General features: G+C 37.1%; 1 protein-coding gene across 1 annotated transcript; it reads right to left on the bottom strand.

Moving 5' to 3' along the window:
* Nucleotides 1-8,702: 8,702 nt before the first annotated feature.
* Nucleotides 8,703-13,878, bottom strand: prlh2r (prolactin releasing hormone 2 receptor). The gene has a single exon (XM_015339247.2). It carries the CDS (start codon nt 13,858-13,860, stop codon nt 12,733-12,735), a length of 1,128 nt encoding a protein of 375 aa, XP_015194733.2. The 5' UTR covers nt 13,861-13,878; the 3' UTR covers nt 8,703-12,732.
* Between the last annotated feature and the right edge of the window lie 630 nt (nt 13,879-14,508).

Here is a 14,508-nt window from a genome sequence, read left to right as displayed (position 1 = left end):
AAAGAGATTGTCCTCTAATCTCTCTGGAGGTGTCTCTGATGAAAGAACTTAGCAGCACCCCAGGAATGAATCAGGAGCAGCAAAATGATTGTGTCTATTGAAGTAAATTGCAAGGCCTGGTCTATAGCTAGAGAAAGAGCCCACAATAAAGTGTTTGCCTTGTGTCTGTTTCTCTACTGTATATAGCTGTACCTAGTCTGGTGTCTGGTAAGATATTTCACATCCTCTCTCTGATTAGTAGCAACATGTGTATAAGTGAGAATATGTTCAGTATCGATCACTTGGCCAATCAAGTTACTGTTTGCACGTGAGTATATGTTAGCTGTGAAAATAAACTTTGCCTTTAGCAGTGTTATTGCTATTATTTAGGCATCCCTGAAAACACAAAATAAATCTCACCAGATTGCTTCTGTTCTTTCCTTTTTGCAGTTTTTCTGAAAACTGCAGAGTGCATGTGCTTTTTGTTGTTTCAGTGTAGGCTTAAGAAAATAGGCAGGGTCATGTCCTTCTGTGTTGCTCACTGCTGTGAGCTTTCTCCATCTCCATGGTGACATAAATGCCCCCACAGGTGATAGATCAGGAAGCAGCAGACCCACTCACTTCTTCCAGGAGGCGTAAGTGTTTCTGTTATTATCAAAGACCTTTAGGGAGCCCTAGTACTTCTGTACAAAGTAACATTTTTTTGCTAACCTTCAAATCTCAACAGCAGTAGGAGGTGAAACAGTGGTCTTTCTCATTTCAATGGCAAATATCTGTGAGAAGTCTTGAGCAGAGTGGTTTGATTTCAGAATTTGCCAAACAAACAGCAAATTCACATGGAGAAAGATCTGTGAAAACATTATGTATTTTCTTTTCACTTTTTCATTTTTTTTACAGTTTCGATTTAATGCCTCTTGTTCTCTCCATGTTGTTTCTGCTGTGACCCCATCATCAAACAGATTGTTTTTTTTGCTAGGATATTATAGCTTCTCTGGCTCTTAGATGCACACGTAATAGCTATTCCTGTGCGGCTTTTCTCTTATGAATGTTTTATTTATGAAAGCTGAGGGACACATGAGGAGTTGCCTGCAGTCAGGCACAGATTCAGAAATTGCCATGATATTTCTACAAGCATGTCCATTCTTGACTATAACATTCTGCTGTGAGTCGTGGGACCCCAGTAAAGCAAGACAAATAGCTATGCTGAAGGCTGCTTAAGAGTGTAGCAGTTCTGAAATATACATTTAAAACTCTGTAAGATAAATGTATCCAGCTGACTGTGGGTTTTCATTCCAGCTCAGTCCTTAACACTTTGAACCAGCTGGTTACTGTCTTAACTAGACCAGTTTAACAGCTTCTCACAGCTCTTCAGGTGCTGCTGTTTTGAAGAAACCCAGGAAACTTAACACAGCAGACACAGGTTTAGACCTCCAGGAACAGATTTGACACACCTGGCCTGAGACCGTTTGGTATTTTATAAGTCATCTTTCCAATTTGCCTGCTAAATCTAAAATTTCTAATCTTTACTATGCTCCCTTTTGAATGCAGCAAAGTAATCCTTATGTTATTTGGCTTGTTTCTGTGAATAATGTTCTTCTTTAGGACGTTTAACACCTCATGATAACTTGCAAACTGGGCATGTCACAGGAGGCAAACTGTGTTCTTGAACAGTTTGTACAATGTCCTTTCTTCATACCTAGAATGAAAAGATAGATTTGCAAAAAAATGTGGTCTCTCAAGCAAAAAGATGATATTTTTACAGTGCTGCTGATTGACACCTTCAGAGATGAAGTTCTTAATGTCTTTTGTTTAGCTGTCCCATACTATTATCATTATTATATGTTATTGTTAAAAGTACATAGCTTCAGAACTAGCTAATCATACAGGCTCTTCATAGAAGATGGAAAACAGCTTGCAGTGGATTGTGTGTCAGTATGGGCAATTTGTTTTTCCTTTGATCTCCATTGTCGGTATCGACCACATAGCTCAAATGCTGCAGTCCAGTTTTTGTGTGAAGTGAAAATATCACAGTGTAAGGTACACTGTGAATCTAAAGACTTTTTTTTGGCTTGTTTGGTCAGATCACTTAATTCAAGTCTTTTGTTATTTAATAAAATTGGAATATTCACCATATATAAGTCTTCTGGGGAATTATTGACCTGTTTATATTGACCAGTCATTAAATGAAAGGGCTTCATTAAGTATGGTATTTATCCATTGACAAATGTTTCAGCCATAGGAGTTTAAATGTCATCCTTCTCCAGGGGACAGGTTCTTTTTCTTGTGTACTGACATGTTAACGTGGAGAGTTTTGTATTGGTTACGTATGTATTTATATGGGGTAAAAAGCTATGTAAAATATGTAATTTTTGCTCCTGCACAGCCTGTCACACCAGGTACAGTGAAAGAGGGTGAGAGACTCTGATTCAGAGAAGATGTACTTCTGTGTAAGAAAGGAAGAAAAGTTACAAATTAACACAGCCATTTTGGTTATTTGGTTACCAGTTTGTTATTGACCAAGGATGTCATCCAACTGTATCTTGAAGTCAGAGACACCATGGCTGGATAGTTTACTCCATACTCTCACAACCCTTTAGGTAAAGAAGCAAATGCTGTTGTCAGAGTTAAATGGTCTTCCACATGTTTTCACATGTGTCCTCTTGATTCTTTTTCACTGTTGGTTGTGAATACACTCACTTCATTTGTTAGTGCCTTTGAAGAGTTTGAATACTTAAATCAGGTCCACTTGTAGTCTTGGTTTGCCCCTGTTGGTTTGACTTTGTTAATACCTTGGAGGATGTAACAGATCTCCCCCTGATTTGGTAGCGTGATATGCAGATTTCTTTATAAGGGCCCTCTAGAAGTGTCTAGTCAGTAACCAGAACACACTGATCTGGAACTCTTTACCCAAGGATATTAGAGAGTCACCTTCTCTAAACTCCTTCAAATCCAGACTCAAAACTTTCTTCTTCAGTAAAGCCTTTACTTAACTGGTTCCATTCTTCACCCCTCTGCTCTTCTTAATACCATCTTCCACGGTCTCCTCTATTGTTATTGTTGTATTGTTGTAATTATAATTGTGTCCTGTCTTGTGAAATTTTCTTATTTATTGTTGTAGTCTTCTTATTTATTGTTATTGTCATCCTGTAAAGCGCTTTGAGAAGCCACCTTTAAAGGCGCTATATAAAATAAAGTTTATTATTATTATTATATTATTGTAGTCAGTCAAGCCAAATATAGGTTCCTGCTTTGTCCCGTTAGTAACAGAGGAAAACCAACATCTGGTCGAATCAGTTTACTCAGTCCGCCTTCCTCCTTACCAGCAGCTAACATGGCTATGATCATGGCCATTACTAAGAATGCAGACTATTGTTATTATTTTAACCTGAATTGAAATTCTAATAATAAATACATTTGTTAATTTTGTTTGCCTTTTACAGGTGCGGCTGTGCACAGGTGCAGCCAATTTTCCCTATTCCCTTGTGCACATGTAGCATAAGGAATGTCTCATTGCCTCTTTCCGCCATTATCCGTATCAGTATCCGTACCCTGAAGCTTGTAAAGTGTGAAAGCAACCCAAGATCACAGCAACTTGACTTAAGAAGTTTAATGACATCTCTGTACATTACTTTGGTTCCTTGAAATCTATTTCAGTAAAATTTTTCATTTACTTGTTTATTTTTAGGAACAGAAGGAAACCACAGAAGCAAAATGAAGGTTTAATTGAAATAAGCAACAACAGGCATTCAGACATTTCTTATCCTTGAACATATTTTATAAAGCAAACACACATTTTTCTATTTCAGCTGGAATAAGATTTAATAATAACTGTCTCTGTGAATGCCTTGTCACTATGCCTTAATCTTCATGGAAGAAGATAAAAACTTGTAGAAAAAATGCACAGAATTTTCCTGCATTCGTATGTAACAGAATAATTGCCACAATTTTCTAATTGCCAATTCTTCCTCATTGTAATTTCTTTAAATTTGACTAATGGGTTTCCATTACCATCGGTCTTAATTAGAATTACTCTTGTAACTTTAGGCTTTTGTAACTTTTAGTGCATTTGTGTTTGTATGCTCCAACATACAAACACAAATGTATAAACCCTCCTCCCACTGTTAAGTATATTATCAACAACATTTCATTAGAACAAGAGCATTCTTAAGAAGTGCTTCTGAGAGCTTTCATATTATAATAATTCCTAAATTGCAATTGGCAGTTGGTTTGTATTTTCATCGAGGAACATGAGATGCTGAGACTTCTAATTTGATAGCACTGTTGAGCGTTTTTTTTTTTCAATTTATTTGCCTCATAATAGCCACTATTCAAAAGAAGCAGCATGTAAAAAATTGCCTGGACACCAGGATAACATGCTATGTAGAGCTGTAGTTTTTCTTACAATCAGTGCATTGGTGCATGAGGTAGAAAATTAAATATAAATATCTAAAACTTACCCTCCCTATTGCCTGTTATAGTGACTTTAGCTATAGAATAAAGAGGATATGTGAGATTGCTTGTAGACATGAGGCCTTTATTCACTGCAATATCTACCTATATTTCTTAAATTGAGAACTGCTCTGAAAGAATATTGCATGGTTAAGGGCTAGATCAGGACATCTACAGGGAGGGATATTTTACCTTCTCTTGGTTATATGCAGTTACAGCTATCAAATATAAAATATTTTGCTATTGATCCTTTAAGGTGACAGTGCTGTCTCTTGATGAAGTTGAGCTCAGAGCTCAGATTCAATGCAGTTGTGTTTCGAACTGAAATATTTAACTGTAAAATTAGTTAATTCAGTTTCCACAATTCGTTATATCAGTGCTTACAAAATTTTGCTTTAACCTACTGAAAAGTGCAGCTCAGGGAGAAAATCAATTCTGCACAATAAGATTTCATTATGTGCAAATGTTTCAGAAAATGCTGAGCCAATATGCATGCATACATTATTCCAGTAGCCAATATTAGTTATCAGTCACAGGTTTTAGAAATTGATGTTGCACAGTACAATTTTAGTTCATTAAAGTAGAATGAACAGCAGCTACATTCACTCTTACCCATCATTTCCTAAATAAAACACTATCAATACTGTATGTGAGCATTTTCTCCTTCTCAATCATCTCCTGCATCACATATCCACCTTTGTAGCTTCCCTTGGTTAAGTCTTCTCTAGGAATGAGGGTCCGAGCTTCTTCATCCTATAGCCAGGAGGCTGGCCCTCAGCCCTGAAGGTTAAGCCAAATCTGACCTTATCTTACTAAAACTAAATATTCAATAAACCTCTTCAATACCATTAATTGTTGACAGTTGTTATTCCTTGTGAATCTATGAAAAAAATGAAAAACTATTTCCCATTCCATATACAGTGCAGGTATTCGCATATTAAAATTCCAGGTACTGTAATGAGCAATTCATTTTCTTCTTTCCTGGTTGGATCCCTTTTTTATTAAATGTTGCTTTAAGGAAAAATCAACTTTACAGAAACAGACTGATTTTAGAACTCTGCATGGCAGTAAAATCTTTTTTTCTCATAGTCAGGGTTTCATGTATATACTTTTCTCAGGCTTTGGTAATCTGTCTGTTCAATTACACCATTTGACTCCAAAATGTGTTTATCCACATGTTGTTTCAAATTGCCTGATTTTGCTTTTCTAGGTATTAATGTTAAAAGGCACCGTAGAGAAAAATACATCTTTTTAGAGATCAGGCTATGAGAACAAAACCATTTCTCTGTCTCATTTTCACAAGGACGGATGAGCTGAGCTCTTATCCAAGCATAGCTCTTGCTGAACTCCAATATAGAGAATATTACTTTCCAATCAGCTCCCACTTAGAGAGAACTGCTAGTGTGGAGTGTTCAGACTCATGCAGGTGGGTTAATGATAAAGTCAACCAACGATATTTAAGTTTTAAAACTCATACTAACCAAAGATATGGGTCGAAAACATGAACGTTCATTCATCACTCTAAAAATTGTGTATCTGTACATCACCATTATCATCTTCACTGTTAACTGATTCACCATTAAACAAATTAAAATATTCATGAATAAGGATTTATAGAATTTCCATAGAGAATTTCCCTGTTTTTAAGTCCTTAAAATATTCTAAATTCTTGGTTTTCAGCCTGTAAATGCACATGTGATGTGTAAAATGTCTGGTTTTGTATTCACTCTCTGATGACATGGTGACACAACATTGTTATGATTAATGAGGCAAAAAAACAAGTATGGAGCTGTCTAGCTGATATGTTACTAAGCTGTAATAGTGCCTTGAGTGAGGGAGGATCGGGGAAACATTCACACTGCATAAGGAACAACAATATTAATTTACAATGATCAAACTCCCCTATTATGCATTAAGTCTCTAGCATGCAAAGTGAAAACTGGGTTTAGAGTGTCTAAGAATCAACATTAAAAATGTCAGAAAAATTAAATAACACTTCAACAACATTAAACATCCTAAATAGCATGGTAATGTAAATGAAAAAGCAATGTTTAATGGATTCTAATAGACCAAGCTGTTCATTTATGTCGGTTTAATTATAATCCAACACATTTAAACTGATTTGAAGTATCAACTGCTATTCAAGCTGCTTAATGTGATTTCAGTAGGGAAGTATCCTCCCCGTTCGCCCAGATTTTTACAGCCTCCTTGTTTTAGTTTTTAGAACCAGTTGTCTTTTAAATGTTAAATACTATGGGACATTGAAAGAATAAAAGGAAAAAAATAAACTTTGAATTGTTTGTGGCTGCAGGCATTAAAAATGAGGTTTAATACAGGTGTGTTCCTAAAATTTTCAAATGAAAAAACTTTAGTACTAAACATAGCACTAAAATACTAAAAGAAAACGGTAGTAATATCTTCTTAAAAAAAGGTAATGTATCCATCACTTTCTCTGCAGGTATGTGTTTAACCTTTGTGTCCTTCACACATTTAATGTTTGCTTGTACAATTAGATTTACTGTATATTGAAAATTTATTGTACCTTCTTTACTAGCCTTTATTAACCATCTAATATCCTTTTATTCTGTGTTCTTTTAACATGGCTTTGTAGGGAAGCATCCTGAGCATCCTGTTTTTGCTCTAATATTTTCAATGCTAACACTTCCCTTGATATTTCCAAGGACATTTCACATGCTATCGCTGCATTTATCTGAAAGCCTAGCTGCTGGCCTGCTTCACTGGATAAAGAAAGGGTTGAACTTCTCAGAGACGTGGCAGGAGTTTGATGGGAATTAAACTGCTTTTAGATTGCCAGAAAAGAAGCAGCGGAGCTGTCATTTTCAATCAGCCGGAGCAATTTCACAATCAGCCTCTTCAGCTTCAGCCGCCACAGGATCATTTTTAGAAAACGACTCGATTGTAGGGGTGCGAGGAGAAATATTCTCATCAGTGAAACAATGGCAAAACACTGAAAGTAAGCCTGATTAAAATGATCACCAGCTCTTCCATCAATTAACAATGTACTTGCAATGTAGACTAAAAGTAGCTACATCCCTTCTTTCCTTTTGACGATTCTCCCAGCGGAGAGCTGTGTTCAGTGCCATGGTCTACGGCCTTTCCTTCTCTTGTGTTTTTCAAAATCTAGAGAATGTGGCACACTGACAAATAAAGAGGATGATACTTCCAGTACTATGATCTGGCATCCAGAGAGATGGCAGTGTCAGGGCTTATAATCCCATGTCAATGTCTACTGTTTTAAGTGAGATGGCACAATACATGGTAAGCTTCCTGAACCTGTTAAAAGCTGGACTCATGATTACTGCTAAAATCAACAGGCAACTGCAGGAGGTGTTATTATTCTTAATAATTGGTTTTGTATAAGCTTGGAAGCTAATTTAGAGATTTTCACAGGTGTCACTGGGGGTCACTCTGTAATGAACTCTCTGATTATGCATCTCAATGTTTTTAAATGACTTTTTTACAAATCTTTTTAGCTCAGATCCTGTTAAGAGCTTATGATCAACATAGCTAACACAGTACAGTATGTCTGACCTATTCTGTCAATTGTCTGTTTACTTGAGAAGATATGAAAGTGAAATGCTATTTCCAAGTCTCTTTTTTTTTACTTTCCATAACCCAGTATGTATTAGAACAAGGCTGTGAATGTCATGTCTATAGCATGTAAATATTTTATTTTTGGAAAAAGACAAAAGAAGCACTAAAACATAGAGAAATGATAAGACAGTGAAAATCATTTTAGTGCCAATGACATTGCACAAGATTTATTAAAGCTTACAAATGATGTATTTCACAAAAAAACAATTCACAAATAAAATTGATCTACGCAGACCTTAAACCCAGTCCTTGTGTTAGAACCTAGTGTTAGCTGTGTACCTTATTTCTGCCTGTTATCATTTAAATACATTATTTACCATTTGAATAGGGATGCATACTAATTGCTCTCTTCCTTTTAGAAAGATAATGTGCAAATTAAAAATCTTATGAGCATTCCTTGCCGATTCTACATGGCTAATTATATTTTTATCTGTAGGCGGAGAAGATTGATTTAGGTGTAATTACATGTACTTGCACATTGAGTGGCTCTTCATGGTCTGCAAGCAGGAGAAGACTAATTTAAGAGTTTTGAGCACTTTACACTCACGTCCAAACTGAGCAAAAGGAAACAAAACAAGTAAAAACAGCATCTGTGATTGAACAAGGGCTTTGCCACAACAAAGCTAAAAAATGCAGCATGGAAAAATAAACTCATATCATCCCAGTGTGTAAATTGTTTATTATAAAGATGAAACACAGTGGTTCTAGCCTGGACACCATAGAAACAAACCAACTTGACCCCAGTGAAAAAAACAATGATTGTTTTATCACATGATTCAGGTCCTATCTTCTGTATTGGTGATAAAGGCATTTAGTTTTTCCTAAAATGGCTTATTCTGTTAACTTCATATCTGCACTCATATTAGGCATGCTTTATTATTATTCATGCTTTCGTTCTTAGTAAGGATGGTATAGATACTCGTACATATTCATACAGTCATTTCCATGGAAAGTACAATTAAAATTAGGAAAGCTCCCAGTGAGTTTCATTGTTTACATGTGTGTTGTTTTCTTTACAAGAGACTTGGATTTGGTTACAGAGTTTTTATTTATCATACCTCTAGTACAGACAGAATTTGTTTTTTCTTCAAAAGCTGAACATATTACATAGAGCATGGCACACTGGGCGTTAATTTACACCACAAGACACATTAAAATCTGATTAGAAAAGGCCCAAGTGATTTCACTGCTACACAAAAAGTTGTATGTGATGATGTAGAAAATTTAATTTGTGTTAAAACTGTTAATCTATTTCTGAATACTTGGTGCAAGTGTGGCTTTAAAGAACCTAATGGAACCATATTGCCAAATCATTAGCGCTCATTTAGCCTTTTCCGTTTCCTTTTCAGAATCGGAACAGGTCAAGTTCCAACAATTCAAAGAACTCTGAGAAATTTTGACAATTATTTTATGATACTATCACAAGTGGTGATAGATACACAAGCTCTGCCGAAATGTGCGTATACAAAAACCTGTCAAAACAAAAGAGTTCTTTGTAGAGTTAAATAGGATTTATCTGTTTTCTTAACTTCTTTAGACTTCTTTGTTGAGATTTTGCAGTAATTCATTACATGGTGGATCTGATAGTGGTAGTCTTTCAGCCACTAAGCACAAATGTACTGTACAATCTACTAGATATTTCTCACCCGTTCTTAAAAGGCGTAATGTTTCTCCCTGTTACCAAGATCCAACGTGGAGTGGTTAATAAGAAATTTCATTATGTTCTCCGAGATCTAATAATCACATTAAAACCATTGCCAAATAAACCATCTACCCACATCTTGTCTTCCATCAGGTCTGTAAAGGGTAAAGTGGCTTTCATCAATGACCAAGCCACTCACCACTCCATTTTAGCTGTTGTGTGTACTGCCATGGTGACAGATGTTAACTGTCAGCTGTCAATGTTAGCCCTGAACGGCCTCCAAGCATGCTGATCATTTTCATGCAGACACAGTGATACAGTCAATCTGCTGAAATGCAATTTATTTCTTCTTGGGGTTCCTCCTGCTGTACCTCATGCTGCAGGAGAATGGCATGACAGTCCTAGGTCTGTGCAAAGGCTCTTTGCCTTCAAGGATGTGGCCTGATTATTGAAACAGAATATCTTATTCTCTGGTCCACTCCTCATACAAAGAGGCTGTCTTCAATCTTACAAACAGTGACCATGCAATCTTCATCACTCAAAAGGGGGATGGTTGTATTTTATTGTCTTTTTGAACATCTTTTTATACAGAATTCTTATCAATGCATTTGAACACTGCACACCTGTTTTTTAAAGAAATTGTGTGTCTTTTTTCTTGTTCCACTGCTCATGAGAACAGGTGAGGCAGTGAAAGTGTGATCATGCCTATAACACAACAAGGCCCCAACAATGCAGATAGAGGGCAACCTTACTGCTCAGTGATACATTGGCAAAGTGCTTGAGTCAACCAGGTTATTATTCCTGCAATCCAGAAGTTTTGTTCCACAATGAATTTGGGGATGGAGTGGAGGAAGGACATATATCGTAGAGAATTCCGAGTTAGTGCAGCAGAGGTGAGGGAGACCTTCCTGAATTTGGATTTGATTAAATCAGTTTGCATGAGTGTTCCATTATTTTTGAGGATCAGAATATGCAATAGTTAAAAACCTTATAAGTATTGTTGTTTCCACATAGCTAATTATATTTCATCTGTAGGCGGAGAAGATTGATTTAGTAATTAATTGCATGCTCTTGCACATTGAGTGGCTCTTCAAAGTCTGCTAGAGATCTGAGGACTTTACATCCATTTTCCAAACTGAGAGAAAGGAAACAAACCTAGTAAAAACAGCATGTGTGGCTAAATAAGGCTTTCTCCACAAGTTAGAAAGATGTGCACCATGGCAAAATAACCTGTAATGACCTTGCATCTTAAAGTGGTGTTCAATTTAAAGATCATATATGGTTGTCACAAATTGAAAACCAGAGGTAAACCAAGTTGACCCCAGAGAAAAAATAATGATTTTGTCATGATTCAGGTTTTCGTATCTGTACTAATGATCAAGACATTCACAGTTTTTCCTAAATTGGCCAATTCCGGTACCCTCCTAACCACACTCACCCCCAGTGATGTAATTTGTACTTTCTTGCTGTATAAAAATGGTAAAGCTACCCGTTCACATTTACACAACAATATCCATGGAAAGTACAATTATAATTGAGAAAGTTCCCATTGAGTTTTGTGTTGTTTTTTTTACAAGATCTGCATTCAAATTAAATGTTTTCTGTTTAGCATACCTTTAGTAAAACAGAAAAGTATAAGTACCAGAGTGCTCAAACTATTTTTCCTAAAGTAGTTAAACTTGTACATAATACAATGAACCAAGCACTAAAATACACTAGAGGACACACTGAAACATTTTCAGCTAGATAAGTTTGTTTCAAATTTTATTGTAAATTCATAATTACAATTTGACTGTTGAACTTGGATAGTTGGTTGTAAACACATCTGGAATTTAGTTCCTGGTAGAGATACCAATTTATTTCTAGAAACTTTGACTGTGTGCTTTTGAATAATATAGGCAAATAATTAGCTTTCAAATTGATCTTTTTTGCTATTCTTTGCTTTATGGGATTGTCTACAATTTAACGATCCTAATACATCTGTGAATTATTTAACTTTTTTTAAATAGCATCTTTAGCTGTAGATGATATGTAGTGTTTTGCACTTTTGGTCTAAGTATTCTTGTATTGGATGCTAAATATTTTAAGTACAGTGGTCCTGTAGTCATGATAAATAAGACAGTATTAAGATGTTGCATCTTAATACAACAGACAAGTTAGAATCATGTTAGAAAGCTGGACAACAGAAACATGGTAAACAGCTGGTTGTGTATACCTAGTGTTGTGTGTCACAGGCTGATTGTGATAAGAGATGTACAGATTAAACCAATTTCCTATAGCCTATGGTTGCAATTGTTGTGGTAGCACACTTACTAGCACACTTATAAATGTCAATTACACTAATAACGCTTAATATAATTAATTGTTAAACTGTCCTTTAATCATTGTTTGCACTCATTTTTCTTATGCTTTGCACTGTAGAATACACTCATTTGTAATTAATAAGGCACAATTTGCTTTTAACAAGTAACATCCCACATTACATTTTCTGAGATCCAATCAAAATACGCAGAGTATACGTGTCGGAGCACAACACTGTGATTGACTAACCTGAAATTCTGTCCTTAAAAGCTTGCGTCATTCTCTTTTAAATTGTCACAGTAGTTCAATGTTTTTCCTATAGGTTTCACACTGAGCTGTTAAGGTCCTCAGTTTCCTTCCAGTAAAGTCAGCTTGGGTCAGTTGCCTCACCACTTTGCTTCCTGCAGTCAATACTGGCTTTTCCTCTCACTGCTGCTCTTGAATGTTCAGGCTATTAGCCACTACAATGAGAGATGCAGAAACAGAATTTTCAATTACTGGTATTCAGCATTTCATGAAAAATCATTCGGCTCCTGTCTCAGCTTGGAATGCACAGCGCATCTCAAAAGAATTTTGACCTAAATGTTTCTTGAGCTTTGAAGCCATCAGAATATCACAAAAAGTCTCCTTTGTAATGTTTTCAAATTTTTCGATTATTTTTAACCCTTTACAATTCTTTCAATAAAAGTGTTGTCGTGGTGGTAAGTGGTTAACCCAGATGGCTGGTTTTTGCTGGGGTGGAGGCTCTAGTTAAATGAGAAGCGTCCCTCCAGTACCAGCTTGTCTGTGATGACCATCGGTATGTCTGCTAGGGTGGAGCACGTGTGGACACGTGGGATGCGCTGGGAGGTGTGGACACTGCTCCCTCCGCTGTGCCGCTGGCGTGGGTAGAAATATCTTCCCAGGTAGAAGCGGAACTTATCGTGCAGCGAGGCATAGATGAAAGGGTTGTAGCAGGCAGAGCTCATGGCCACCAGATGGCAGGAGACTTGGATCACATTGATGTAATTCTTCCCCAGAATGGTGAAGTCTGAATCCAGATCCCTGATGAGATTAACCACTTGCAGGGGGAGCCAGGAGAAAGCAAAGCAGAGCACAGACACCAGCAGGAGTCGGAAGGTCTTGTGTTTCTTGTGCGCCCACTTCTCTCGGTTAGAGGAGGCTGCTACGGCAGCCCCTGGCATGCTCCGTTTGCGCAGATGGTTGGAGATGGCACAGTAAGAGATAGAGACTGCAGAGAGAGGGATAAAGTAGGACAGCAGGAGTACAAAACAGGAGTAGATCAGCCTTTGCTGTTCTTGGTCTCTCCAGAACTCCTCACAGATTGCCATGGTGTATCCTGTAGTGCTCAGATCTAGGTAGCTGGTGTGCAGAAAGGTTGGAGACGAGAGGGCCAAGGAGCAAAGCCATATCGTACCAACCAAATAGATGCAGCAGCGCCAGCCAATTCGTCTTCGAATGGGATACGCCACAACCACGTAGCGATCCACTGCAATGGCAGTGAGGGACAGCACGGCCACAAACACGGTGGTGGACTGCATGAGCATGACAAAATGACACATGAAGCTCCCATAAAGCCAGCCGTGCAGCTCAAAGGCGTAGGAGGCAGTGAGCGGGACGCAGAAGAGACACATGACCAGGTCAGCGAGCGCCAGGTTCCCGATGAGGAAATTGGTGGTGCTGTGCAGCTTCCTATTAATGGCAATGAGCACGATGAGCAGGAGGTTCCCACAGCAGGCAACCAGTACCAGCAATGCATACAGCGGTATGAAAACAGGCTTCAGGTCAAACAGGAGGTCCAGACCAGCGAAGGAGGAAGAGGAGAGAGAAGTGTTTTCCTGGGACTCATTTCTAAGCAAACCCAGTTCCATCATGACACTCCCTCTGCTGCCCAGGTAAAAAGGAAATTGGTAACACCTGCCTAGAATACAACATAAAATAAAACTTACATTAAAAAAGTGTAATATGTTAACAAAACACAAGATCAACCATTGAAAGTTATAAAGAATGTGGAGTCACTGAAAAACAAATGTGACTCAAAAGTATCACATTTTAAAAGTCTTGGTCATACTTTGTGAGCAGCAATGATCAACTTCTTGTTAATATTTGTAGTGATTCCCATTAGTAAGGAATATCTACACATAAGTGTTAGTTGAAATGTTGACAAGGCCACAGCTAAATGTTCTCATCCATATCATCTCTCGCTGTGTCTTGATTTTAATACTTTAAAGTGCAGGAAACATTCAGATAAACTAATATATTTGCGATAAGCCCTTTTTATACTCCTTAAATAAGTTGCTCAAATCTCTTAGCTACACAAGAAAGACTGAAAGTACTGTAATCCATCAGTGGGATTGATATCCGTTTATAGATTCACAAAGCTCTCAATGTTTTCAGTACCTTCAGTACTTTAAATCTCTTACTCTTACTCTCTTAAGTAGAGAGATGTATCACATAAATTCAGGCAACATCTGATTGAAATCAATTCAGCAACATGAAATGTTTTTTTTGTACTATAATAA

Source organism: Lepisosteus oculatus, chromosome 8 (genome assembly GCF_040954835.1).
Source record: "Lepisosteus oculatus isolate fLepOcu1 chromosome 8, fLepOcu1.hap2, whole genome shotgun sequence".
NCBI classification, from domain to species: Eukaryota; Metazoa; Chordata; class Actinopteri; order Semionotiformes; family Lepisosteidae; genus Lepisosteus; species Lepisosteus oculatus.
This window is presented reverse-complemented; position numbering and strand designations above follow the sequence as displayed.

Excerpts from the sequence above, each read along its gene's own strand:
- prlh2r (XM_015339247.2), bottom strand. The coding sequence starts at position 13,860 with ATGATGGAACTGGGTTTGCTTAGAAATGAGTCCCAGGAAAACACTTCT.